This window comes from Lemur catta, chromosome 3 (genome assembly GCF_020740605.2).
Source record: "Lemur catta isolate mLemCat1 chromosome 3, mLemCat1.pri, whole genome shotgun sequence".
Lineage (NCBI taxonomy): Eukaryota > Metazoa > Chordata > Mammalia > Primates > Lemuridae > Lemur > Lemur catta.
Window position 1 is genome coordinate 29,787,585 of NC_059130.1, and position 24,893 is coordinate 29,812,477.

The 24,893-nt window shown below is 47.6% G+C and overlaps 1 protein-coding gene across 2 annotated transcripts in view; it reads right to left on the bottom strand.

Annotated features, from left to right (window-relative positions):
• The window catches only part of IQGAP3 (IQ motif containing GTPase activating protein 3), a 39,829-nt gene extending 21,476 nt beyond the window's left edge, over nucleotides 1-18,353 (bottom strand). For both annotated transcript variants that reach the window (XM_045545388.1, XM_045545387.1), the window contains exons 1-15: nucleotides 18,301-18,353; nucleotides 15,368-15,455; nucleotides 11,950-12,106; nucleotides 11,248-11,325; nucleotides 9,878-9,954; nucleotides 9,069-9,136; nucleotides 8,865-8,978; nucleotides 8,447-8,625; nucleotides 7,892-7,979; nucleotides 7,057-7,220; nucleotides 6,453-6,540; nucleotides 4,588-4,751; nucleotides 2,881-3,038; nucleotides 1,340-1,461; nucleotides 1,063-1,226 (exon numbers count right to left, since the gene is read on the bottom strand). In XM_045545388.1, coding sequence (XP_045401344.1) covers nucleotides 1,063-1,226; nucleotides 1,340-1,461; nucleotides 2,881-3,038; nucleotides 4,588-4,751; nucleotides 6,453-6,540; nucleotides 7,057-7,220; nucleotides 7,892-7,979; nucleotides 8,447-8,625; nucleotides 8,865-8,978; nucleotides 9,069-9,136; nucleotides 9,878-9,954; nucleotides 11,248-11,325; nucleotides 11,950-12,106; nucleotides 15,368-15,455; nucleotides 18,301-18,337 — 1,746 coding nt within the window. In that variant the 5' untranslated portion in view covers nucleotides 18,338-18,353. The remainder of the gene's footprint in view (nucleotides 1-1,062; nucleotides 1,227-1,339; nucleotides 1,462-2,880; nucleotides 3,039-4,587; nucleotides 4,752-6,452; nucleotides 6,541-7,056; nucleotides 7,221-7,891; nucleotides 7,980-8,446; nucleotides 8,626-8,864; nucleotides 8,979-9,068; nucleotides 9,137-9,877; nucleotides 9,955-11,247; nucleotides 11,326-11,949; nucleotides 12,107-15,367; nucleotides 15,456-18,300) is intronic.
• Between the last annotated feature and the right edge of the window lie 6,540 nt (nucleotides 18,354-24,893).

Genomic DNA, 24,893 nt, shown 5'->3' on the forward strand with positions numbered 1-24,893 from the left:
CAAACCCTCAGCACCCACCACCTTCTCAACTGCTCAATCCCCTGTGCTGTGCCTCAGCCATGCCCAAGGATAGCCCACACTGGAGGCTCCTACACGCCCCCACTCCCTGTTCCCCTATGCCTCATTTCGCAGCTTCTCAGGCTGATTCTGATCCTGACCATCACCTTCTTTTTCCTATTCTTGCTCCACACTCCTCAACCCAACAAGGCAGTGGGAAAATTACATACGACCGCAGGTCAAGGAAGCCTGTGCCTGCCACATTGTCAGACTGATAAAGGCTTGTTCCCTCCCTCGCCTCACCCAACCCCAGACTCTATTCCCTCTCAACTCCCCTCATTAATAATAGGCTTTGTAAACTAACATTTTACTGAGTGCTGTGTACCAGGCATTACTCTAAAGCACTTTCTTATGAATTAGTACTTACAAACGATGCTTGGCACAGAGTGAGGACTCAAGAAATGTTAGCCAGTACTACTGTCAATTATCTCATTTAAATCCCGTAACTATGAGATAAGCTCATTATCGTCGGTAGGTAAGGAAGCAGAGGCACGGAGGGGTTAAGCAGCATGTGCAGGGTCAGAATGCCAGGATGCAAACTCAAGTAGTCTGGCTCAGGAGCCCGAACTCTCCACCACTCTCTACTGCCACATACTCAGGGCATTTCGGGTTCAAAACCCTGCCCCATTTGTCAACTTATTTGATTTTCACCCTTATTCTGGGAAGTGGGTAGGACTAGGGTGTGCAGTATTATACAGATGAATAAATAGAACTCAGAGAGTTCAAGGGATTTGCTGAAGGTCATGTGGTCACCAAGTGTCACAGTAGGAAATCCAGCCCAGGTTCTCTGGCTGCTGGGCCTGTGCTCTTCCCACGCTCTGTACAGTGCCCTGGCAATGGGGGCCATCTTCCCACATCAGATCTGAACCCCTCCCTATCCCTCTCCCCCACTGGAAGACACTGTCCATCAGACTGGAGCTCTGCCAGGGTGCAACTGGGCACAGCTCTACCCACAGGGGATGTTCTTCCTGCTCTGGTGACCAACCCAGTTACCCCTGACCTCACCTGGGCCTTCTGCCTTTTGGCTGCCACAAGGAGGAGATGGTACCGAGGGGCGACAGGGAGGCTGACACCATCCAGGCCAGCCGCAGGAAGCAGGAGGGCGGATAGAGTTTTCTCAGGGCTGCCTTGGTCCAGAGCCTCGTTGATGAGGCTGACTGCCAGGACCTCTGAGAAAGAGAGATCCAACTGGGCAGGGGCACCAGACTTACGGCTAAGGGACGAGGCTTCCCAAGTTGGGCCGTCTCCCTCCACCCCCTGCCCCGTTCCCGACTGCACTCACGGTCGGTCTCTTCCTGAACCTGAGCATTGACCTGGCTCACAGTGGCTTGCAGGTCATTCCAGCTCAGGAAGGCCTCATCCACTCCACGCGCCTGTCGCAGTTTCACCAGGGCATCAAAGTAACTGGCAACAGGGTGAGGGAGAGAGAGGTAAGGTAAGCAGCATGTGAACCATCAGCCAGAAGACAGGGGAACATTTAAATTATTTTCCTCACTTGGCCCCTGGGACACATAATCTCTTGGTTCTCTTCTCACCCCACAGGTTATTCTTTCTGGGACTCCTCTGCTGCTTCCTCCCTGACCTCTAAACATTGGAGCATCCCAATCTTCAGTCTTTATACCTCTTCTCTCTCCATACTCATATCCTCAGTGATCTTACCTAATCTCATGGCTTTAATCACCCTTTGCTAATAATGGCTCCCAAAAGTACAACTCCAGCCCATTCATTTACCCCAGCTGCCCCCTTGGGATCTCCACGTGAATATCTACTAAGCACCTCAAACCCAACAGCTCACATCTGAACTCCTAATTCCCTTGCTCATCCTGCATGTCCCATGGTCTCTCCCATCTTGCCAAAAATCTTGGAGTCACACCTGACTCCATTCTCTCTCACACCCCATCCCCACTACATAACCAAATCCTGTCAGTTCTGCTTTCAGACTATATCCAAAATCTGACTCCTTTTCCCCACCTCCACTGTTACCACTCTAGGCCAAGCCCCCATCATCTCTTGCATGGATTTTTTTCACTTGCTAACAGGTCACCCTGCTTTTTCCCTTGCACCCCTGTAGTCCGTTCTCAGCATAGCAGCCAGAATGATTGCTAAAGTAGGTCAGATCATCTCCCTCCTGGCTCAAAATCCTCCCGTGGCTTCCTTCCTCACTCAGAGTAAAAGCGAGAGGCCTACATGGTCTGGTTTCTGAGACTCCGTCTCCATCTCCCACTCCTCTACCTTCCTCACCCCACTCCACCACACTGGCTTCCTGGTATTCTCTGGACACACCAAGGACATTTCTTTCTCAGGGCTTCTGCCCCGGATAGCCTCGCGGCAACCACTTATGCCTTTTAGGTCTCTCAATAAATAACCTCCTTAGCAGAGAGGCCCTCCATAACCACATTATGTAAAACAGAAAACCCAGCCCTACTATGTCCCTACTCTTTATCCCCTAGGCCTTATTTTATTTTTCTCTATAGCTCTTCTCTTCTAATCATCTGTCTCCCTCTACTAGCATGTAAGTTTGATGAGAGCAGAATCTGTTTTGTTCACTGCTTTTTCCCAGCACCTAGAATAGTATCTGGCACATGGATGGGTACTCAAATGTTTGCTATGAAAGAATGAGTCAATGAAAGAAAGGGGAATAAGTATGAAGCCATCCACTCCCAGGAAGAAACACAAGCCAAGGAACTGTGAACAGACCCAGAGGGTGGGCCTGGACCCAAGAACGGGGCAGCATGCGGAAGGCTAGTCTCCAAGCAGAACTCTGAGTCTTGGCTACATTCCTCCCATCCCCTTACTCCAAACACACGGCTAAGCCTTTCTCACCGCTGAGCATTTTCTCCTTCCACCTCCGCCAGGCCTGTGGCTGGGTTCACCAAGCTGCTCCAGAAGCCACTGGCATCCCTGGCCTCCAGGGCCCGGTTAATCAGGACCACAGCTGAGAGCATCTCCACGGCCACAAAGAGCTCCTCCTGGCCAAGCTCCTACAACAGTGGTGAGGACCAATTCCCAAGTGGGCAGGTGAAGGGCCTGAGGGCCTACCCACCATCCTGCCCCCAAGGTTCTCGAATATCCCAATATCTCCATCCCAAAACCCCCTTGATCTAATTCACTCACTAACAATTAATCATACTTAGCACTCAAGAATGTTTACTGTATGCTCAATTATAAGTACTTCAAATACATTATCATTTAATTTTCATAACAAGCCAATAATAGTATAACACCATAGGTTCTATCAATATCCCATTTCATAGACAAGCCCATACCCAATAATGTAAGTTGAACCTAGGTGTCTGATTTCAGAGCCCACACTTAGCCAGTGAGCTCTACCAGCTCCCTTCTGGTCCGTGCTGCACATCAAGAACCGCACTAGGCCCTGGGCATACAGAGATGAAGATGAAGTGGTCACCTCCATACTACACTGCACACCCAAGAGGCCCTGGCCCCATTTCCCTGCCCAGTTCTCCTCCTTTTCAAACATCTGTTTATGCTCTTCCCTCTGTCTGGAGCACCCTTCCTGTCCTCTACAAACAGAGTGTTGTGAATAATAACGTAACAACAACAGCAACAATAGCTAAATCTTACTTTCCAGGATCTTCTCTAAGCACATATATTAACTCATTTAATCCCTGCAATAGCCCTATGAGGTAAATATATTATTGTTCCCATTTTATATATGAAGAAATTGAGGGGCAGAGAAGGAAAATAACTTGCCCAATGTCACATAGCTAAGGACTAGCAGAGCCAAATTTGAACTCAGGCAGTCTGGTTCTGAAGTCCACAACTTTAGTCACTGTGTTTTACCTCTTAGTACTTATTTTACACTCCCTTGTGCTGTAGTTATTCGATGTTGAAACTGTGCCTTTCCTGAGGGTTGTGCCTGTGTCCGGGTTGTGCCTGGAGTGGGTGCCCTATAAATGCCTGCTGTGGGTGTGATTCTCTATCGATTCTCTTCCAGGAAGCCTTCCCAGACCTACCCCTAGCTCTGCTTCCTCTATTTCCTTGGTCTGGAGACTTATTCCACCTACATCATCTCCTCTTCTCTCCCTGTGTCTCCATCTGGACCCTCAGGTGTATTATAACTCCTCCAACAGACTGCCAAGAACCTAAGCGAGGACCTCACTGTCACAGAAGCTGCATGGAGTGGGGTGAGGTGGGACAGCAGGGTGATTAAAAGCAGGGGCTTCAAGTACCTTCAGCTTTGCATCCACCCCAGCACTGCCAGTCACAGCAGTGTGGGGCAAGTGACTTAACTTCTGCATCTCAGTGTCCTCATCTCTAAAATAGAAATAATAAGACTTCCCTTATAGAGCTCTTTTAAGGATTAAATGAGTGTATAAAGCAGTGTTTGCTCAAGGGTATTGGCTATTATAATATGGCTCAGTAAGGAAAGGACAGTCATCCCCTCCTCCTCTCCCTAATCTCTTGCCAGCATCTCAGACTGCCCTCGGAGGGTGCTCTGGACTGCCTGCCCCGATCCTTCCAGCTGCTTGGGAAGCCCAGATCTGGACCCACATTTCTGGGGCTTACCCCCTGCTGCTGCCTCTGGAGCACTGCCAGCTCCTGCTGGTACATAGCCGAGGCAAAGGGGTACACTGGAGGCAGCTGGGCTTCAGGGCACAGCAGCTCCTTCACAGTGTCAGCTGCCACTCCCCTCTGGATGGCTTTGTTGATCCGTCGCACAGCCTGGAGCACTGCCAGGGAGAAGAGCAACAGGCTGCACAGGGTGCGCACTCAGTGTCATCGCCACTCTCCTGGCCAACTAGGCTCTGCTGGGGATCTCTGAGGGGAAATGGCTTTGTAACTGCTCTCAAAAACCCTTCTGCTAGGTTCAAAATGCATTTCTAAATGTTCAGGAGGAAAAGGGGCTGGGTTGCTTTAAGAAACTCTATAAGAAGCAATTTGTCAGGCCTAGAAGTTGAGTAGCTCAGCATGTAACACAGAGTGACTGTCATGGCAGAGGTGAGTTCCTAAGGTAGTGAGCATGAGATTGACAGGGGGCTAATGGAGCGTAACTAAGATGAGGTTAGGCAAGGGGCTCCAGGGACCAAGCCTTGACAACGGCACAGAGGAACAAGGAACCAGCTCCAGGGTAGAGCCATTTGGGTTGCAAAGAGTGGGAGTAAGCTAAAAAGGGGCTAGATGCATCAATATAATTTGAGTTTACAAACTCTGGGGCTTATAAAATGCCAAGCAGATATAGACATTGGCATCAAGGAGCGCACAATCTACTGGAGAGAAAGAAGCATACCAAAATACCTACAGTGCGCTGCTGCCAATGCCATGTTAGAAGTCCATTCCCCATATGCAAACCTCTTCCTCCAAAAATGCTATGGCAGTGCAGGGAAGGAGGGAGGGATTCTGGCTGGGGGAGAATAGGACGACTTCATAGAGGGGGAAGCCTTTGAAACAGCTCTGTAGGATGTTTTTACCTGCTTCCAACAGGTAAAAGTGTGGGAGAAATGTAATCTAGAGGACCAGAGGCCTGGTGATGGGAAAGGGTGGGGGGCACTCGGGAAGAACAGGTTGTGTGGCTCAGCTGAACTGGGTGCAATGTGAACAGAAGAGATGGGGAAGAACTCTGAAAAGGTCTTACCTGCCAGGCCAAGAAGATAGGACTAAAGTGTAGGCTAAATAATGGAAGAACCATGAAGGTCTGAAGATGGTCATCAGGGAGATAAGATCAGGTCAGCGTTTCAGAGATTGCTGTGGTAGCAACAATCAGCAATGAACTGAGCTGATCAGGCAAGCAGTAGTCAGGAGTGGCCCGGGGGCTACTTTGAGTTAGTGAGCTAGTGTCCGAAAGCTCTCTTTGACAAAGGTAAATGGTTACTGAGCAACCTCAAAAGCTGACAGCAAGTCCAGACTGAGTCAAGCGGCTGTAAAAGGTCTGGTGTCCACAGGCTGCTGCACTGGGCCTCAGCACACTATTTCTCTTCACTCTTGCGGTACAGATTGGTCTCTTGGAGGGAGACAATTACTTATACACATTCTTTTAATAAATAACTATATTAGTATATAATGTTTTTAAGGGAAACTGAGTTAGAACATGAGTTTCTCTCTCATCTGGGAAATTATTACGTTTCAAAAGCCAAAGGAATTCAGGTGGGTTGAAATTGTCAAAAATACAGGTGAACTGCCTAACAGGAAACTGCCTGCTCCAGTAGACCAGCCCAGTGTAGTATTGTCATTATCTCTAAGACATTAATGAACTTTTCTGTAGTGTCCCTCCGGGCAGTAGGAATAGGATAGATTACGTGAGGGGAGACGTCCCTTGCCATGCTGGGAGATTGGGCAGCATTTTGCATTGCCCAATACAGAAGCCAGCAAAGGATGGGATGTTCTGAGAGCCAGCGATACTCCGAGAGTAGGCCTCAGGCCTAGAGATGACTTACTGGCTTGTTCCTGATCACCCTTCATGTTGGCTGCTGCCACTCCGGCCTGCACCTCCTCCTTTTCCAGAAGCTCCACCAGGCCCAGCTCCTAAAAGAGGGAAGAGATGCAGTAGAAGAGAGTCCTCCTGGGGTGTGAACATGCCTTAAGAGCTGCCAGCATGAGCTGCCAGGTCCACTCAACCACCTACCCTCAGTCCTACCTCTCTCCCCTTTAGGCAGAATAGCCTGGTCCACCCATTCCTATTAACCCTTCTTTAACCTTTCTTACCCAGCGAGCATCTGAAATAACAACACAGACAACACAAGTATAAACAGTGTCAACAGCATTGAAAACAAGATTGCTGATAGAGGCCCCAATTCAGCAATGGGGGGAGCACATCACTGCCAATGGGACGGCCCCTGGGTCCTTCCCGGTCAGTCTGAGGGACTTTCAGAGGACAGAAGCTGATCAGCCTAGTCCTCTAGGCTTTGGGGTGATTTAGCCATTTAAACACACAGTGAGCACTTACTGAATACAAAGAACTGACAGTGGTAATGGCTGAGTAAGAGGCCCTCTCCCATCCTATAGTCAGATAGAGGTGGCAGGTAATACACAGAGACTGACCTGTGCCTTCTGCTCTCTGTCTGAGCTCAGCTGCTCCAGGTACCAGTCAGCAAAGTCTCTCCTCACCCCTTGCAGGGCCAGAGCAGGGTCTTGAAGGGCCTTAAGCAAGGCCTCAGGGCTCTGTCTTTCCAGGGCATCATCAACAATTTCTAGAGCCCCATGGACTGAAAAAGACCAAGACTCCATGCTGGACGGTGTGAGAAAGCCCACCTCTCACTATCCCCCAACCCAGTCCTGGGAATCTACTCTCTTTCTACCCACCTAGAGTTACCCCTCCCCACCGTCGCCCTCTTAGCACAGCCGGCAGCGAACCAGTCTCATCACAGAATCACCCCTCCTTGCCCCCTGGGTTTCTGGGGCCATTTGGTTCAGCTGGAATTCTTTGGCTTGGTCTTCACCGCCTTCTCACCTCACCACCCCAGAGCCTGAAGATATCCTCACCCAAATAGGCAAATGCCCACCCATCTTGAGCCTTCACACAGCCCCTCCTGCCCAGATTGCCCCCTACCCTCAGGTATTCTCCACACTCCCTTCTCGAAGGACCCCAGTCCACCAGCCACCAGCATCAAGAGCTGAAAGGCCTGGCCCTTTGCCTCTGTCCTCTCCATGGTTCTCCATTCAAACAGAAGCCTCCCTGACAGGGACCACTTTTCTTCCAGACACTGCTGGCCAGAAAGCAGAACACATACTCCTTGGATTCTGACTTTTCCCTGAGGCAAGAGTTGGTCTAAGTGAGACCATAGGGCTTTTTGGCCTGAGAGAAGCCATCCTCAAACCTCCCAGTGCAGGGGCTTACCCTGAGACCCCGCCACCCCTCCTGGCCTGTCTCTCTCACCATTGACATGGTTGATGTTGCCCTGGATTTCAGCCTGAGTCAGGTAGTGGTCATAGATGTCCTGGCTCTCTCTGTCATCCTGCAAAAACTACATTGAGAGGGAACCTGAGAAAACCAATTCAATCCTCTTCTCCTACTCTGCTCTCCCTGGCTATACCTATTTCTTCTTCTGGGTGTCTTCCCAAAGCCAAGGGTCAGTCTGCTCAGGACTCAGGGGAAATTGTGGGGTCTAAACCCCTGGGATGGACACAGTGAAGCCAAACCAACCTTTGGAATCGCCAGTCCAGTCGCATCCTGTTCCATAATATATTCCACAGCCCCTCTCAGGCCTCCCATCAGATCCATCCCCCCAAAACCTCTTCTCTAGTCTTCTCTTCTGAATTCTCATTATTCTCCCAATTTCTTCTCCTATTTCTCTAAAATCACTGACAAGTTATGGTTTCTCCAAGAAGCAACTTTGGAATGTAGAGACAGGACAGATAGGAGTTCTGGTTTCATTTGGGACTTTCCAGACCACTCAACTTTTCAGCCCCTATACCCAAGACTCCTCCTTACATGGTTCCTGGCATTGGCAGCCTTCTCCATCTTGGCCTGGGCCAGCAGCTCCTGGTAGATGGCTGCCAGAGGCTCTCGAAGATTCTCTAGAAGAGCACTGGGATTCTGCAAGGCAGCCAGAGTGTCCTCAACCACCCCTCGCTCCACTGCCTCATTGATGGCAAGAACAGCTGCATGGACTGGGAGGTGGAATGGAAACAAGGTCAGGAGGCCAGAATAAACCCCATACCAGAGCACAAACACTTGCAGGCCACTCTGACATCACCCCTTTTTCCATTCTCAGGGGCCAGGCAAACCAGGTAGCCTGATGGCCTTGCCTGTGGATGAGAGGGGCCAGAATCCATCTTAGGGCTATGAGGCTTGGGGTCCTCCCATAACCACCAAGCCTACTCCTAGCAGGACAGAGCCCCATCCCTACCTGCAGCCTCATCCACCGAGAGCTCATTGGCCAGGATGCCCCCGATTTTGCTGAAGGCAGGCAGCTGGAGGCCATATTTGGCCAGTTCAGAGGCCATGTTGCTGAGTTCCTCGGCTGCAATGATACCACAGGTACCCATCAGAAGGCCCAGAACCCCCAAGACCCTGCCCAGACTGTGGTGGTTAGGAAAGGAGCTGGGCTTACCTGTGAATTTCACTTTCCCATACAGATCATGTATCTGAGGGGCCAATCCCAGCCGGAAGAGGAAGAGACTGGGGAAAAAACGGAAGGCATTGGAAGGCACTGGGGCCTATTCATTTCAACACTCTGCCCACAGTGGGTTTATAGGAGATACTGTGGGGCCCTGGAGGTGAAGCTCACTCAGCACCTACCCTCAAGTCACCCCCAATCCACAGGAAGAAATGTTATCGCACATCAGCTCGAGGAAAGTATAGAAGCTAAATTAAATGCTGTCAGAGGTCTGGGGGTATTGGGGAGGCTTCACAGAAAAGGACACATTGTAGTGGCAGGTCACTGGGTGGAGGAGTATAGTAAGGGCACAGCAAGCGGAGACCTGCTGAGCTAGGGACATGTGAAGTGAAGTCAGGAGGAGATGACATGGTGGACACAAGGAACTGGTCAGGCACTTTCTGTGATTTAGCTAACTGGTTGTTATGGCTGGCTTAAGTAGGACCGAAAAGCCTTCACCGTTCAAACTAAGTGGCTTGCATGTGGCATTCTCTGTAGGTGCTGTTCTGACTCCTTTCTACCTCAGTCACAAACCGAAGGCCCTACCCTGCTACCTTCCTGCCCTTTCCCTTACCTGCACAGTCACACATACACGTGTCCACACACATGCACATAAACCTGAACACAACCGTGTAAATCTAAAACCTCACTCTCCTGAGAAGTGCTCTCTATGGTCTACCCTCCGTCCTTCCTGCTACGTTTATTGCTGTTGATTGTTGGTTGCAACTACAGGAACCTAGATAACAAAATTTGAGGTTTCTCACCTGAGGGCATGGATGCAGTAGACTACCCGGGGCATGTTCTTCTTGTCATAGATGTCCGTGGTCTCTGGGAAGAAGGTCTAGAGGGGAGACCAACCATTACTGCCATAAGGGACATTTAAGCAGCACCAGATAAGGAGAGAGTGGGTCAAAGAATGGGTCTTCCTGCCCAACTTGAGGTGTGTGCTTCTTTTTTGCCTTGGGCTTCTAGGTCAGTCTCCCCACCCATTTCCAGTCAGCCCAGTGTAAAAGAAAGGCACTGGTGACACATACTAAGTCAAGACTCAGCCACAGACACACAGTCACAGGGTGCCCTGGAACTGAACACCAGAAGGGGCCATCCAGGCTATAGGATGCAAGCCATACCCTCCAGGACAAACAAGCCCTCAGCCCTCTTACAGACACAGTGACCCTGCGTGCCTCAACTTAGACTCTAACCAGAAAGGCGGGATGCTGTGGAGCTGGCCATATTCCCATGGAGGCCCAACGAGGCATATATTATAAAGGACCACAAAGGTGTCAGGTGTGTCATCCCTGTACCCAAGCCAGAGGCCTTGATCAGTGGGGGCCCCTCTAAGAACTGAGTTGCCCCAAGGTGGCTTCCCATGCCAGTTAGTGACTGTAATGAGGCCTAACCTCAATATATCTTGGTTACATTTAGGTTCATTATAAAGGACCAATCTAGAGACTTAAGTGTTCTAGTCCCACTGAGGATACATGCCCTCTATTGTTTCTGCCTCCCACCAAAGTATCTTTCTTTACTGCTATTTCCTGTCTTATAGTTCCCTTCTACACTGAAGAAAAACACAGCAGAGAGAAACCATACATTGTGGAATCCTATCATGCCTTAATTTGTATAGCTCTTTATAATTCACAAAGGGAATTCACACAGATCAACATCATAAGGTAGACAGGGCAGGAATCACTATCCCCATTTTATAGGTGAGAAACAAATTGAGATTCACATGTATCATGTGTCCAGTGGGGTCTTGGGCCTAGGCTTCTAACTCAAGGTCTACCACCTATGCATGGGACATACCCTTGCTTCACACTGTGAAATTATGGTGGAAAGATAGTGCTGGCTGATATGAGTCCCATTTCCTGCATTACTTAGGGGCCCCGCTGCATAATGGGAACCAGGCCACTCAGGCCAGGGAGCCTTCACCTCCTTTTATCCACAGTGAAGGAGAAGCAGAGAAAAAATAATAATAACCCAGTTCAAAGACAAACTACCCCAAGGAACTCTTCTCTTAGATTAAGTTAGTTCAGAAGACACATGGAGATGGGGGTTAAAGGTCCGGGGAGACAAAGTGGGGGCTTGGGGGAACAGATGAAGAGTAAAGATGAACGCCAATCTTGAGGCCCAGTGTTACCGAAGGCAGACCGATGTGGGCTATTGCAGACAGCCAAAAGTTGATGTTGTCTGTGTGACGGAAATGCAAGCCAGTTGCCTGAAAGGGAAGGATAAAGAAGAGAATCTATTTTCACCGTTCTTGGAGCTCCCTATGGGCAGATCCCAGACCACAGCTTAAAGACTCAAGAGGGAGGAGCAGGGGGACCCCACCCTGTGGATTTCCCATCCCCACCAAGACAGAGAAATATAGATAGAAACCACCAGGAATGGATGATCCACTTGGACATTTGGGAAGGATGGCACAGGGATGGGATTAACAATCCAATAAGGCTTCCTAGAAAAGGGGAATCCAGAGCTGGGATGGGAAGGAGAGGACAGTTAGGCTAGTGAGAGCATAGAGAAGGAACAACGTGCCCAGGAAGTACAAGCAGGGTGGCAAAGCCCGCATGCCTCTGAATGCAGACTGTGGGCAGTTCTCTTCTCAGGGCATCGTAAAGCCCACCTAGCAGGTGCCCCTTGCTGCTAAAGATAGTACACACTCACCTGGCTGGGAGACACTGATGAATAGCTTGTCCCAGCATAATGATTAATAGCATCCCCTGTCATCCTCAAAAAGTGGCCAGATTTGGACAATAAATTATGTGGTCACCCTACCCTCACAGCTTTGAGGACAGGTAGTTTGAGAGGAAGAAGGTAGAAGGTGGAGTCCACTATTTCCCACCTGGTACCGCAGCTGCTCCACGTCATAGATCTTCTTCAAGGGAACCACGGAGGGTGCAAAACAGTGGCCCAGCTTGGCCAGCAGCACTCCGTTCCGGAGGCTCTCCTCCAGCTCCACCGGGGAAGGAAGCTCCTCCTTCAGGCAGGCCTCCATCCAGCTACAAACATGAGAGCACCTTCTCATCCACTCTGGCAGGCCACAGTGGTTTATTCTAACCGCAGAAATTTCTCTCCTTCTCTTCCCTTAAGTGGCCCCTGACCCTCCCCTGCCTCCTGTTCCTGCCCCACCCCAGTTCCCCTCTGCCCGTTGCCTGGATGTTCCCACCTTCTCTCAAGCTGCCCCAAACACCTGGATCAGCCAACCCTCAGGCCTACCCACCCTAGAAAGTCCTCCCTAACAGATCCTTAACCTGCCTATCTTCAGTGAGGCTTAAACAGACTCTTACCCTGTTACATAATATAACTTCTCACTTAGTCTGGTTATATATTTGACTGTTGAACCAAATTGAATCTGCTCACCTCCCTCATTTTGCATTGCTCTCTGAGAACCCAAGTACGGAAAGGTCATGACTGCCCAAATGATCTACACGGCTCATAACCCAGCTTTGATGATGATGGTAGTAGGGAACCTCCGGGTTGATGCAAGGGGAGCAGCACAAAGGGACAGAAAAGTCACAGCTCTTGGAATCGGAAGGCCCACTTTCCACACCATCTCCCCCACTTCACCTCTGGGAGCCTCAGTCACATAATCTTCAAAATGAGGATAACCCACCTGTGCTGCCTGCTTCAGTGGGCAGTTGCCAGGATCAAATGAGCTAATGAATGTAAAAAATGCTTTGAATATAAGTGTGAAGTATTATCATTGCTGATGGTTGTATGAGGGAGATTAAGTGCTCCTCAGATGGACTCTCCAAACTTCCCTACATATTGGAGTCTTTTAAAAGGAAAGTATCTGTTCCCAAAAAGAGAGTCAGTCATACTCTGCTTCATGACTTTCCTGCCATAAACACCTGATTTTTCCCGATTGCCCTATTCTACCTACTTCCTTTGAGAGCATTAAAAATATACCGCTGAGGCCAGGTGCAGTGGCCTATGCCTGCAATCCCAGCACTTTGGAAGGTGGAGGTGGGAGGATAGCTTGAGGCCAGGAGTTCAAGACCAGCCTGGACCACAAAGCAAGACCGTGTCACTATAAAAAATTTAAAAATTAGCTGGGTGTGGTAGCACATGCCTGTAGTCCTAGCTACTTGGGACACTGAGACAGGAAAATCCCTTGAGCCCAGAAATTTGAGGTTACAGAGAGCTATGATCATGCCATTGCACTGCAGCTGAGGTGACAGAGTGAGATCCTGTCTCTTAAAAAAACAAACAAAAAACTGTTCTTTAAAAGAAAAGGCCAGGAGTGGTGGCTCACGCCTGTAATCCTAGCACTCTGGGAGGCCGAGGCAGGAGGATTGCTTTAAGTCAGGAGTTTGAGACCAGCCTGAGCAAGAAAGAGACCCCGTCTCTACTAAAAATAGAAAGAAATTGACCGGACAACTAAAAATGTATAGAAAAAATTAGCCAGGCATGGTGGCACATGCCTGTAGTCCCAGCTACTTGGGAGGCTGAGGCAGGAGGACTGCTTGAGCCCAGGAGTTTGAGGTTGCTGTGAGCTAGGCTGACACCACAGCACTCTAGCCTGGGCAACAGAGTGAGACTCTGTCTCAAAAAAAAAAAAAAGAAAAGAAAAAAAAGACTTAAGTATTTATCCTGACTTTCCTGGACAGACTGAATTTCAGGGTACCCAAATAGCCCTAAGATGATGCGGGAAAGTTCTTCCTTACAATTCAGCTAATAAACGTGGAAGAAATGACAGAACTAGAAAATAGTCATTTTGACCCCTAATAAAATAATAGATTCTAGTGAGGACCAACAATGGATGAAGACATAAGTTGAAGAGTTAGTGGGAAATTTTACAATGTAGAGATCAGGTTATCACCTGAACTCCCTGATCAGATTCAGCATCACTAAAAGTGGAACAAGTACACATTGTATTCTCCCTATGAGATGTGGTATGAAACACACACTACCACCAATGAAGACTTCTTGTCAAAAATGTTGAACCCAAATCGAATTAAGCCTTTAGAGCCAACATCCATTTATAGGACATATAGGGTACAGAGGAACAAACTTAATGACACAAGAAAGCAAACAGACACAGGTCTCTAAAAAAAAAAGAAAGAAAGAAAATAGACAAGGCCAGAATATAGCATGTTCTAAAGGAAAAATGACCCAGTTTCTTCAGCAAGTCAATGATACAAAGAACCTGGCTGAGCGCAGTGGCTCACGCCTATAATCCCAGCACTTTGGGAGGCTGAGGTGGGAGGATCCTTTGAGGCCAGGAGTTCAAGACCAGCCAGGGTAACAGTAAGATCCCTGTCTCTACAAAAAAATATTTTTAAAAAAATCAGCAGGGCATGGTAGCACACACCTGTTGAGAGACTGAGGCAGAAAATCATTTGAGCCCAGGAATTCGAGGTTGCAGTGAGCTATGATTGTGCCACCACTGCACTCCAGCTTGGGCAATACAGCAAGACCTCATCTCTTTTTTTTTTTTTTTTTTTCTTGAAACAGAGTCTCACTTTGTTGCCCGGGCTAGAGTGAGTGCCGTGGCGTCAGCCTAGCTCACAGCAACCTCAGACTCCTGGGCTTAAGCGATCCTACTGTCTCAGCCTCCCAAGTAGCTGGGACTACAGGCATGAGCCACCATGCCCGGCTAATTTTTTTGTATATATATTTTTAGTTGGCCAGATAATTTCTTTCTATTTTTAGTAGAGACGGGGTCTCACTCTTGCTCAGGCTGGTCTCGAACTCCTGACCTCGAGCGATCCACCCGCCTCGGCCTCCCAGAGCTAGGATTACAGGCGTGAGCCACCGCGCCCGGCCAAGACCTCATCTCTTAAAGAAAAAAAAAAAAAAAAAAAGAACTGAAAAGGGGATATGAAGCAAATGTAATAAGTGAAATGTTTTAGATCCTTATTTAAATAAGCTAACTATAAAAACAGAATTGTTTTACTCTGTTTATCTAGCTACAGGAAGTTTATTTATTTTTTTTTTTTTTGACAATCAAGAAAATTTGGAAATGGCCTGGGTATTGATCTTCCAAAGATTTACAAATAATTTGGTTGGGTATTATCATGGCATTGTGGTTACATAAGTGAATGAACATGTATTTTAGAGATATGTAGTGAAGTATGTAGGGAGTAAAAGGGTGTGATTGGAATTTGCTTCAGAAATAAAAACAACAGCTATTTCAACTCACCCTCTCCCACAGAATGGACCCCGTTCTGTTGCATTTGCTTTGGGAGCAGATGCCTAGGGGGGGGAGGGTAGAAAAGGGAGACCAGAAAGTGTCCATCTTTCTGGACTTTGCTTACCGCTTGGCTTCCTCCAGCCGGCACAGGTACTGATAGGCAACATTCTGCCGCCTCTGCTCATCCATTTCCTCAGCTGTGAGGCGTTCATCTGAGGAGTAAAGGGAGATAAGTTCAAAGAAGGGAGCATTAGGGGGCCTTTGAAGGTTCTTCTTAACAAACTTCCTCAGGCAACCCTGCTCAGAGACCTGAAGCATCTCCCATATGTCCCTCCTCCTCCTCTTTCCAGGATACCCTTAAATAGGCAGCCTCATCCTGTACCTGAAGCATTCCTTCTCTTTCCTCTGCAGCCATCTCCCTGTTCTCTTCCTCCTCAAGTCTTCTCATGCCCCTTCCCTCCATGTCTCCCAGCTGGGATGTCCAGAGCCCTAATAGGCTGGAAACTTAGTTTCTTATCTTATCCTAATTAGACTGATTCTCCAAGAACTGGACCTGTGACATTCTTGCCGGGTACTCTGTCAGAGACTAGGTAACAGAACCAACAAGGACTCATCATTCAATAGCCATTCATTCATTCAATTCCTCCTTTATGTCAGGCACTGGGCTAGTGGACCCCTACTCTTATGAAATATACAGATTATTATTAGAAGAGAAAAACATGTCAGTAAATAACTACAATCTAATGTGATAAGTATGGTTATAGCCCATGAATAAAAATCTATGGAAGCAGTAGAGGAGGCAAAGGATTCTACCTATGAACTAGGTTTTAAACAGGCGGAAAGAGGGAAAAGGCAGTCCACCAGAGAGAAACACCACTCACTTGGGGTTAAGTGGAAGGACAAAGAGAATTTTTTTTTTTTTTTTTTTTTTTTGAGACAGAGTCTCACTCTGTTGCCTGGGCTAGAGTGCCGTGGCGTCAGCCTAGCTCACAGCAACCTCAAGCAATCCTCCTGCCTCAGCCTCCTGGGTAGCTGGGACTACAGGCACACGCCACCATGCCCAGCTAATTTTTTCTATTTTTAGTTGTTTGGCTAATTTCTTTCTTTGTTTAGTAGAGACGGGGTCTCGCTCTTGCTCAGACTGGTCTCGAACTCCTGAGCTCAAGCAATCCTCCCACCTCAGCCTCCCAGAGTGCTAGGTTTACAGGCGTGAGCCACCGTGCCCGGCCAGACAAAGAGAATTTTAAAAGATCACAAAGATACATTCACTGTCCTTTCTGGTATAGGTTACCTGAGAAGGAAAATAATCTTCAAGCTAAACAAAATGCAGACAATACTCTGACCTCCAAACTCAAGAATAAAGAACCCCTTAAATGAGACAGCACTCATACTTTGCCTTAGCCACAGCCTCACTTTATCCTTCTCCCTCCTCTTCTCCCCTATCTCTCTATTCTCCTTAGGGAAGACAATACAAAAGCAAACAGGAGCCAGGCACAGTGGCTCACCGGACTGTAATCCTAGCACTCTGGGGGGCTGAGGCAGGCAGACTGTTTGAGCTCTGGGAGTTCAAGACCAGCCTGAGCAAGAGCGAGACCCCATCTCCACTATAAAAATAGAAAGAAATTAGCTGGACATCCAAAAATATATAGAAAAAATTAGCCGGGCATGGTGGCGCATGTCTGTAGTCCCAGCTACTCAGGAGGCTTAGCCAGGAGGATTGCTTGAGCCCAGGAGTTTGAGGTTGCTGTGAGCGAGGCTGATGCCACAGCACTCTAGCCCGGGCAACAGAATGAGACTGTGTCTCAAAAAAAAAAAAAAAAAAAGCAAACAGGGTGAGAGAAAGCTACACACACACCAAGAAAATAAACTGACAGAGCTTGAAAAAAGACAGAGTTTAGTCCATCTGTCTTTGACTCAGCACTTAATGTCACTTTCAGTCTTTTCCTATTTCCTTATATTGCATTTTCTGCAATATGATTTGGAGAAGGGCAGGGCTTATTTGAATTGGCAGTTAAGCAAGTTAAAACACACACACACACACCCACAGCCCCACACACACACATCCCTCCCAGTACAGATTTGAAAGCACTGGCCAACAGCAGGAAAGCCATCAGTTCCTCCAATGGAGTGTACAAGGAACAAGTCTTGGTTGTTAAGCATGGAAAATAAACCAGTAAGTGAGTGACATCACCTCAGAGTTATGAACTGAGGACTGTGAGACATGGGAGGGACTTTGTCCACACACATACACTGTCTCAAAAAAAAAAAAAAAGTCTTCCTGTCCTTCTCAGGTCTGGAACTAGCATTCCTTTAACAGAAGAATAGACGTGTACTTTGCTTTTTTGGATCCTAATAGAGATGAAGGAGGGGGTGGAAGAAGGAGCAGATTTTGCCTTTCATTCAGAAAATCAGATGGAAATCTCTCTGCCCACCCCCCATCCTTCCAACCCCAGTCTCTCTTTCTAAAGCAGTGTTTTTGAAAGTAGTGTGGCCATGGACTTCCTGCAGCACATTCACCTGAGGTGAGGGAAAGCACATTGCTTGTTATAAATGCAGGTTCCGGGCCTCAATCCAGACCTACTGGAGCTGAAGCTCTGGGATAGTGCCCAAGAATTTGCATTTTAAACAAGCTTCCCAAGTAATTTCGGCACCCTGAAGTTTAAAAAGCATTGTCTCAAAGAGGCATCTCAAAGCACAAAGAGTCCCCAGTCCCTTTGAGCATCCTGTCCCGTGGCAGCGCTTGGCAAATGTGTTAGCCATCCGTAACTGCTGACTTCTAAGGGGCCAGATCACCTACGTTCTCCGGATCCCAGAGCCCCAGCACTTGGAAACAAGGGAGAAAGCTCTTTGTAAGCTTGAAAGCGCGGCATATTAGTCAGGGGACGTGTCACTGTTCACAGTTCTACTCCGGCGCCCGGGACTCCCCACAGAGCGGTCCCACCGCCGCTTGCCCCCCAGGCTCCGCGCCCAGCCCCCGCCCCAGCCTCTCCTGGCACTGCCAAGCCCCCGACCAGCCGCACCACCGCGGAACCCTCCTCCGACCCTGCTGGCACTCACAGGCCGCCCGGCCCAGGCCCGCTCCTCTTCCCTCCATGTTCCTCCTTCCAGGTTTGAATCTCCCGCCGCTGGGCCACCGCCCCTCCCGTCGCCACAGTCGGACAGGCACTTCCGGTCGTACAGCAGAGAGCCCTGGGATCTGTAATTTCCGGCGGCGAAGGCGCGCCGCCCAGGGGAGACCAGAAAACCACCCCAGGCTGGGATAGGGGCGTTCGCCTTCGGCAGTTCCTCCTTCTGCCGTTCCTCCGGGCTCCTTTGCCGCTTAACAGACTTATTTCAAGTAGCCTCTGCCCCTGCCCTTGCCTCTGTCATTTCCCCCTGGCATTCCCATTAAGCCCTGCTCCACTTCGCACTGTATTCCTGGGTCCTGCTCACTCGCGGGCCTACTTAGTACTATGCGCTAAACTAGGTGGTTTAGCAGATGCAGATGCAGAGATGCATACGCTCAGTTAATCCTCTAAAAGTTTGCTGTTCTGGCATGAGTGATACACATATAGTGAAGTAAATTAGAGGTCAGTGATGTGTGGAGGAACGGAATCATTCCTGTGACTACAAGCAGTGAAAGACAGGGAAGACTTCCTAGTGGAGGTGACAGCTGATCTGGGTTGAAGAGTGTAGAAAAATTCATCAGACTGAAGGAGAGAGGCATTCCAGTCGGTGGAAACCGCATGTGCAAGAACAAGGAGATGAGCTGGGGAAATGAAACTCAGTTCAGTTTTAGAGGAGAACAAAGCTAAGCCAGGGAGAGGCAGAAAGAGGGCCTGGAGGCACCATGCTGCGGTGCTGGATGGGCTCTAGTGAGCAGTCACCAGCCAAGGAACATTTTAGGCATAGGTCAGAGCCAGATTTATATTTTAGGAAGCCCCCTTCCCCCCACCAACAGCAGGGGCTTGGAAGAGGGTGAGGCTAGGGACAGAGATCAATTGGGAGGCTGTTGCCTTTGCACAGGTGAGAGACAATAAGGGCCTGAACTAATAAAAAATAACAACTATGCTGGAAAAAAAATTATTCGACAGGCTTTCCCCATTTGGTATTTCTCCCTTTACCCTTCCCCAACACTCCTTTTAAGCAGCCAGGCAGCCTAGACTTACAGCCTTGGGGGAGAGATGTGAGAGGGCAGAAAACAAAATATCCAAACTTAGAGCCGTCGGAGGAACAAAGGAGACTCAGGGGCTGAGACAAACTGGGAAAAGTAAGGTATGAAGAGAGTGGTGTTCCCTTGTAAGCAATTCCCCTTGCCTCTCACCAGCTGGGGGAAGTAGAGAGAATCTAGATGTTGGTGGCTTCTGGTCACAGAGTCCCCTTCCCTGGCACCTGAGAAGAACCCTAGGAGTAAAGAACCCTGAGAAGGAACAGTTGCATAATGAGCCAGGCAGATATACCCTTGGACAGATATCCCCCTACCTAGCCAGAAAGGAAGTACCTGAATGAATTGCCCTTTTCTTCTTGGAGGGGCTTGAAACAGAAGCTGACTAGAGAGGTATTTCTCCCACACCAGAGTTATGGACCAACACACAATATCAATGTGTATTCAGTACTTATTATATGTTGGTCATTATATGCTGGTCATAGCATCATCTTACAAGAAACCATCTTAATCTTCACAATACAATAAGAAATTATGGCTTAGAAAGGTCATACAGCCAATAACTGGTAGAGCCAATAATTAAACCCAAATAGGTCCCACTCCAACCTTTAGTTTTTAACCGCTATATACTATCCCACCTCCATGGCATGAGATTGCAGAAAACAGGGTACACTGGAGAGGGATTTCAAAGGTAGAATCAATAGGCTGAGACTGAGAATGGAGAAAAAGGAGTCAAGAATGGCTCCTTGGTTTCTAGTTTAGAGACTGTGTTGGTTGTCCACTAATAACACTGAGAACGTGGGAAGGGTGGATTTGGGGAAATATGAGTTTGACTTGGACAAGTTAAGTCTACAGTTATACACTTAGAAATTATTGGCTTATCAGTGGTGTTAAAATCAGAGGAGTGGATAAAATGTTCTTGAAAGAATACGTAAAATAAGAAGAGACAATAACAAAGGGCAGAGTGTTGGGAGACACAGGATTTAAGAGATGGACAGAGAGCCCAGCAAAGGAGATGGAAAAAGAATTATCAGAGAAGGAAAGAGAGAGCCAGAATACAGTAGGTTATGGAAGCCAAGTGAGGAGAGAATTCCAAGGATGTGATGGATACAGCGGAGAAATCAATCAAGAAAATGATTCAGAAATGATCACTGGATCACTGGGAGGTCATCAGAACCTTGGTGAGGGCAGTTTCAGTCCCTGTCCCCTCTCCAAGTCATCATCTCTCCTTAAGGGAAGCCTGCTGAGTGAGGGGCAAACTGAGCTGCATATTTGGCCCTGGCCAGGCTGTAGTAGCATCCCAAAGGCCCAGCCTGCGGGCAGAAGCTGCAGGCAGCTGGGAGAGCCTATCTCAGGCATGGGTGCTGATGGGACTCAGGACACACCACCCCAAAATATGACTGTAGGAAACCAGAATATGCCACCCCAAAATATACTTCTTGGCATATTTCGAGGTGGTTATTCTGAGAAACTGCAGATACAGGAGTAGCTCTGAAAAGCTGTCCTTTTGGAAAAGAAATTTAAATCTAGTATCTGTATCAGGAAGAGGGCTGCTCTGAGATAACTTTTGTTACCTTAGAGACTTTTTATCTATTTAGGTCATTAAATAAGAAATGTCCGATTTCAAATCAAAAGTGTAGTTCATCATATCTCAAACAAGAAGCAGTACAATTAATCAAAGTATGCGCCTAAACTATCCACACAGTTTTGCCACCCTAATGGTAGCTTGTTTATGCCAGCAGCAAAGAAGCCTGGAGAGCAAGTGGCGATGAAATCACGAAAGGTGTTTTCCACAGCTTGTTGAAAATTGAATATTTTTCTTTGCAAGAAATGATAGTCAGTTGGTGCAACGTCTGGTGAATACGGTAGATGACATAGAGTTTCCAAGTCCAGCTTCTGTAGTTTGAGCAGCATTGTTTGTGTGACATGGTAAAGCATTGTCTTACAGGAGAATTGGCCTGTCTCTATTGACCAATCTCAGCTTCTTACTTGTAAGCATCCTCATCATTTAGTCCAGTTGGTTGTAGGAGACATTCACTGCAATTGATTGACCAGTTTTTATGAAACTGTAGTGGAGAATAGCAGTGCTGGACCGCCAAACAGATACCAGTATCTCTTTTTGATGAATATTCGGTTTTGGACTGTGTTTCAGCACTTCATATTTATCCAACCATTGTGCTGAACTCTTGCAATTGTCAAAAAGAATCCATTTTTCCTCACACATAACAATAGGTGTAGAAATGGTTTGCCTTTATGTCGTGACAGCAAAGAAAGGCAAGGTTCAAGACTGGTTTCTCTTCTGAAGCTCTCATTTAATGCATGCGGTGACCCATCTATCCAGCTTCTTTACCTTGCTGATTTGTTTCAAATGGTCCAGTATTGCTGGAACATTGACAGACTTTGCTGCCAATTCACTCATAGGTTGAGATGGATTCGCTTCCACTACAGCTTTCAGCTCATCATTATCTACCTTGGTCTCAGGTCACTCACGTAGCTCATATTCAAGATTAAAATCACTAGAATGGAACTTCTCAAACCATCGACATACTGTGCGTTCATTAGCCACATCCTTCCCAAACACTTCATTGATATTTTGAGCTGTCTGTGCTGCACTGGTTCCACAATGGAACTCATATTAAAAAATAACATGCATTTTTGACTTATCCATGGTTTCACAAAAATTGCTCTAAAAAACAATTTGAAAGATAATCACAAGCCAAAACATGTGTTTGAAAGACTGAGGCTATACCGTTATGATAAAAATAAAACGAGAAGTGTCAAAGTGAAATGTCAGAGATATCATCTGTCAAACTTAGCACTTAAGGAAATTGGACATTTCATACTTAATAACCTAATACCTAGCAGGACAGCCTTTGTTCACCATGCACTTCCTCCCCCAACCCTCCAATAACTTGTGTTGCCACCACCCTGCAGATGTCTCAAGCCCCTATTCCTTTCTGTAGCTCAGGATGCTATATAAACTTCCAGTCATCGGACCCTTCTTCTGGTCTCATGTTTTGTGGGACTCCCGTGCATATGCACCTATAGTCATGCTCTGCATAACATTTCAGTCAATGACTACCCTCATATGGAGCTAAAAATTCCCATCACCTACTGATGTAGCTATCATAATGTCTTAGAGCAACACATTACTCACGTGTTTGTGGCAGTGCTGGTGTAAACAAACCTACTGTGCTGCCAGTTGTATAAAAGTATACAGTAATGTCCTAGGTCTTTGCATTCACTCACCACTCACTAACTCACCTAAATCAACTTCCAGTCCTGCAGGCTCCATATATTGTAAGTGCCCTAGACAAGCGTACCATTTTTCATCTTTTATACTGTATTTTTACTATCTATACCTTTTCTGTTTAGATATATTTAAATACACAAAAACTTGCTATTGTGTTACAGTATTCAGTACAGCAACGTGCTGCACAGGTTTGTAGCCTAGGAGCAACAGGCTATACCGTACAGCCTAGGTGTGTGGTAGGCTACACCATCTAGATTTATGTAAGTACAGTACACTCTATGATATTTGTGTAACCACAAATCACCTAACAACGCATTTCTCAGAATGTATCCTGTTGTTAAGCAAAGCATGATTGTAATTAAAATGGTTTTTCTCCTGTTAATCTTTCCCATGTCAATTTAATTTGTAGCTCAGACAAAGAACATAGAAGGGTAGAAGAAAGCCATTTTCCACTCCCTTACAGCGCCATCTAAAGCTCCCAGCACCACACGTGCACACAGCAGACATTTAGTAAAGGCTGTAGGGCAAATGCAAGTAAGCCCTATTACTTCCTCATAATTTTATTTCTGGCAAAGGTTTCTTTACTCAAAAGAGGCCTTTCCCTAGGTAAATGAGGACATTTGCCTTCTGATGCAGGCCACCCTTGGTGAGTTGGGCCATTAGGTCCCCATTGTCCTGGGGCCTGCTGTCCTTTCATTAAGCAGAACATGTAGGTTGCAGATCAGTGGAGCTGGGAAAAGGAGTCTGGGGGCAGGGAGGCTCTTCTGATCTCTAGGCCTTTCCTGACCATCAACCTTTCACCATGTTCCCAGATATGAAACTAACACACAGAAACACAGTATGTAAGAGAGGGTGTGTGTCAGGGAAAGTTCACTTCCTGGACAGCCCAAGCCCCATTAATGCTTGCAATCAAAGTGTAGTGGAAGGGACCCTAGGCTAATTACCTTGAATCAGAAAATTTGGGTTCTAACCCCAGCTACATGACTGCTCTGTGACCTTAGGCAAGTCACACCTGCTCTGTGAGCATTGGTCCCTTCCTCCATGAAACAGAAGGATGAGATAGATGATTTCTGAGGTACAGCTAGTAACCAGTGCCATGAGGCTTTGATTTATTCCTTGAAGTAAGGGACTCAAGGGGGTGTGTCTGCAAGGGTTGGGGGTGGCAGGGCAGGAAGGGCAATGGAACTCGGGCGTCTGTGCCTAAGCACCGTCAAGTTCAGCACTCAGATAGGGCCTTTGAGCTGTCACTCAAAGAATTCCCTAGGAATGGAGGGTGGTACCTGGTTATCTAGTAACCCTGGGGGCTGTGAGGAGCTAGGGGAAGTAACCCAAGCCAGAGGGGCCATTCCAGAGGCCAGCTGTGGAGAAGACTGAAGGAGGTAAGGTGTCCTGCCGAGGGGGACCCCCAGACAGGGTGGGAGTAGTCAGGACTGCCCCGGGGTTTAGGGCCTTGAAAAGGCAGGATTTCTAGGTATTCTTAGAAGCTGGGAGAATTTCTTTAAAAAGAGAATGCACTGCCTCTGCTTGCTCCTCCTAAGAAAGGAAAAAAAAAAAAAAAAAGAATAAAGAAGAAAATGGGAGGGGCTATAGCCCCTGGGTCTTTTCTACTCCTTTTCCCATTCCCTGGGAGGAGGGTTCATGAAAAGGCTTTGCCTTTCAAGGGGAGAGATACTAGAAGGATATACACACTGATGAGATGAATGTATTTGGGTTTAAGAGAGCTCTTGAGACCAGAGCAGGATGGCAGGGGACTGGAATCAGCCAGCGGACAGAAAGCTGTGGAGACGGGGAGAGAGGTTGGCCTTGCAGCAGGGAAGGGGCAGTAAATGGAGACACAGAATGCTGCTCTCCGGGAGGTTGGCTCCTTGCCAATTCAATAGCCTGTTCAGCTTTGGGCCCCCAGTGCCTACTATGGCTCCCGGCACATAGCTGGCACTCACTGAGTATTTGTTGAACTGACCTACACTATATCTGGAGACTAGACCGCAGGAGTGCCTGGATTATGAGTGAGTGGGTGCACGTGGCTGCACAGGGGGAGGATGGAGGAGAGGCCCTGTACGTTTCTTCATCCACTTATTTGTTCATTCCGTAAACATTTTTTGCTGTGGTAAAATATATGTAACAGAAAATCTACCATGTTAAAGTGCATTGTTCAGTGGCATTAAGGACACTCACATTTTTGTGCAACTACTCCCACCATCCATCTCCAGAACTTTTCCATCTCATTCAATGAACAGTTACTGAGAATCTAGT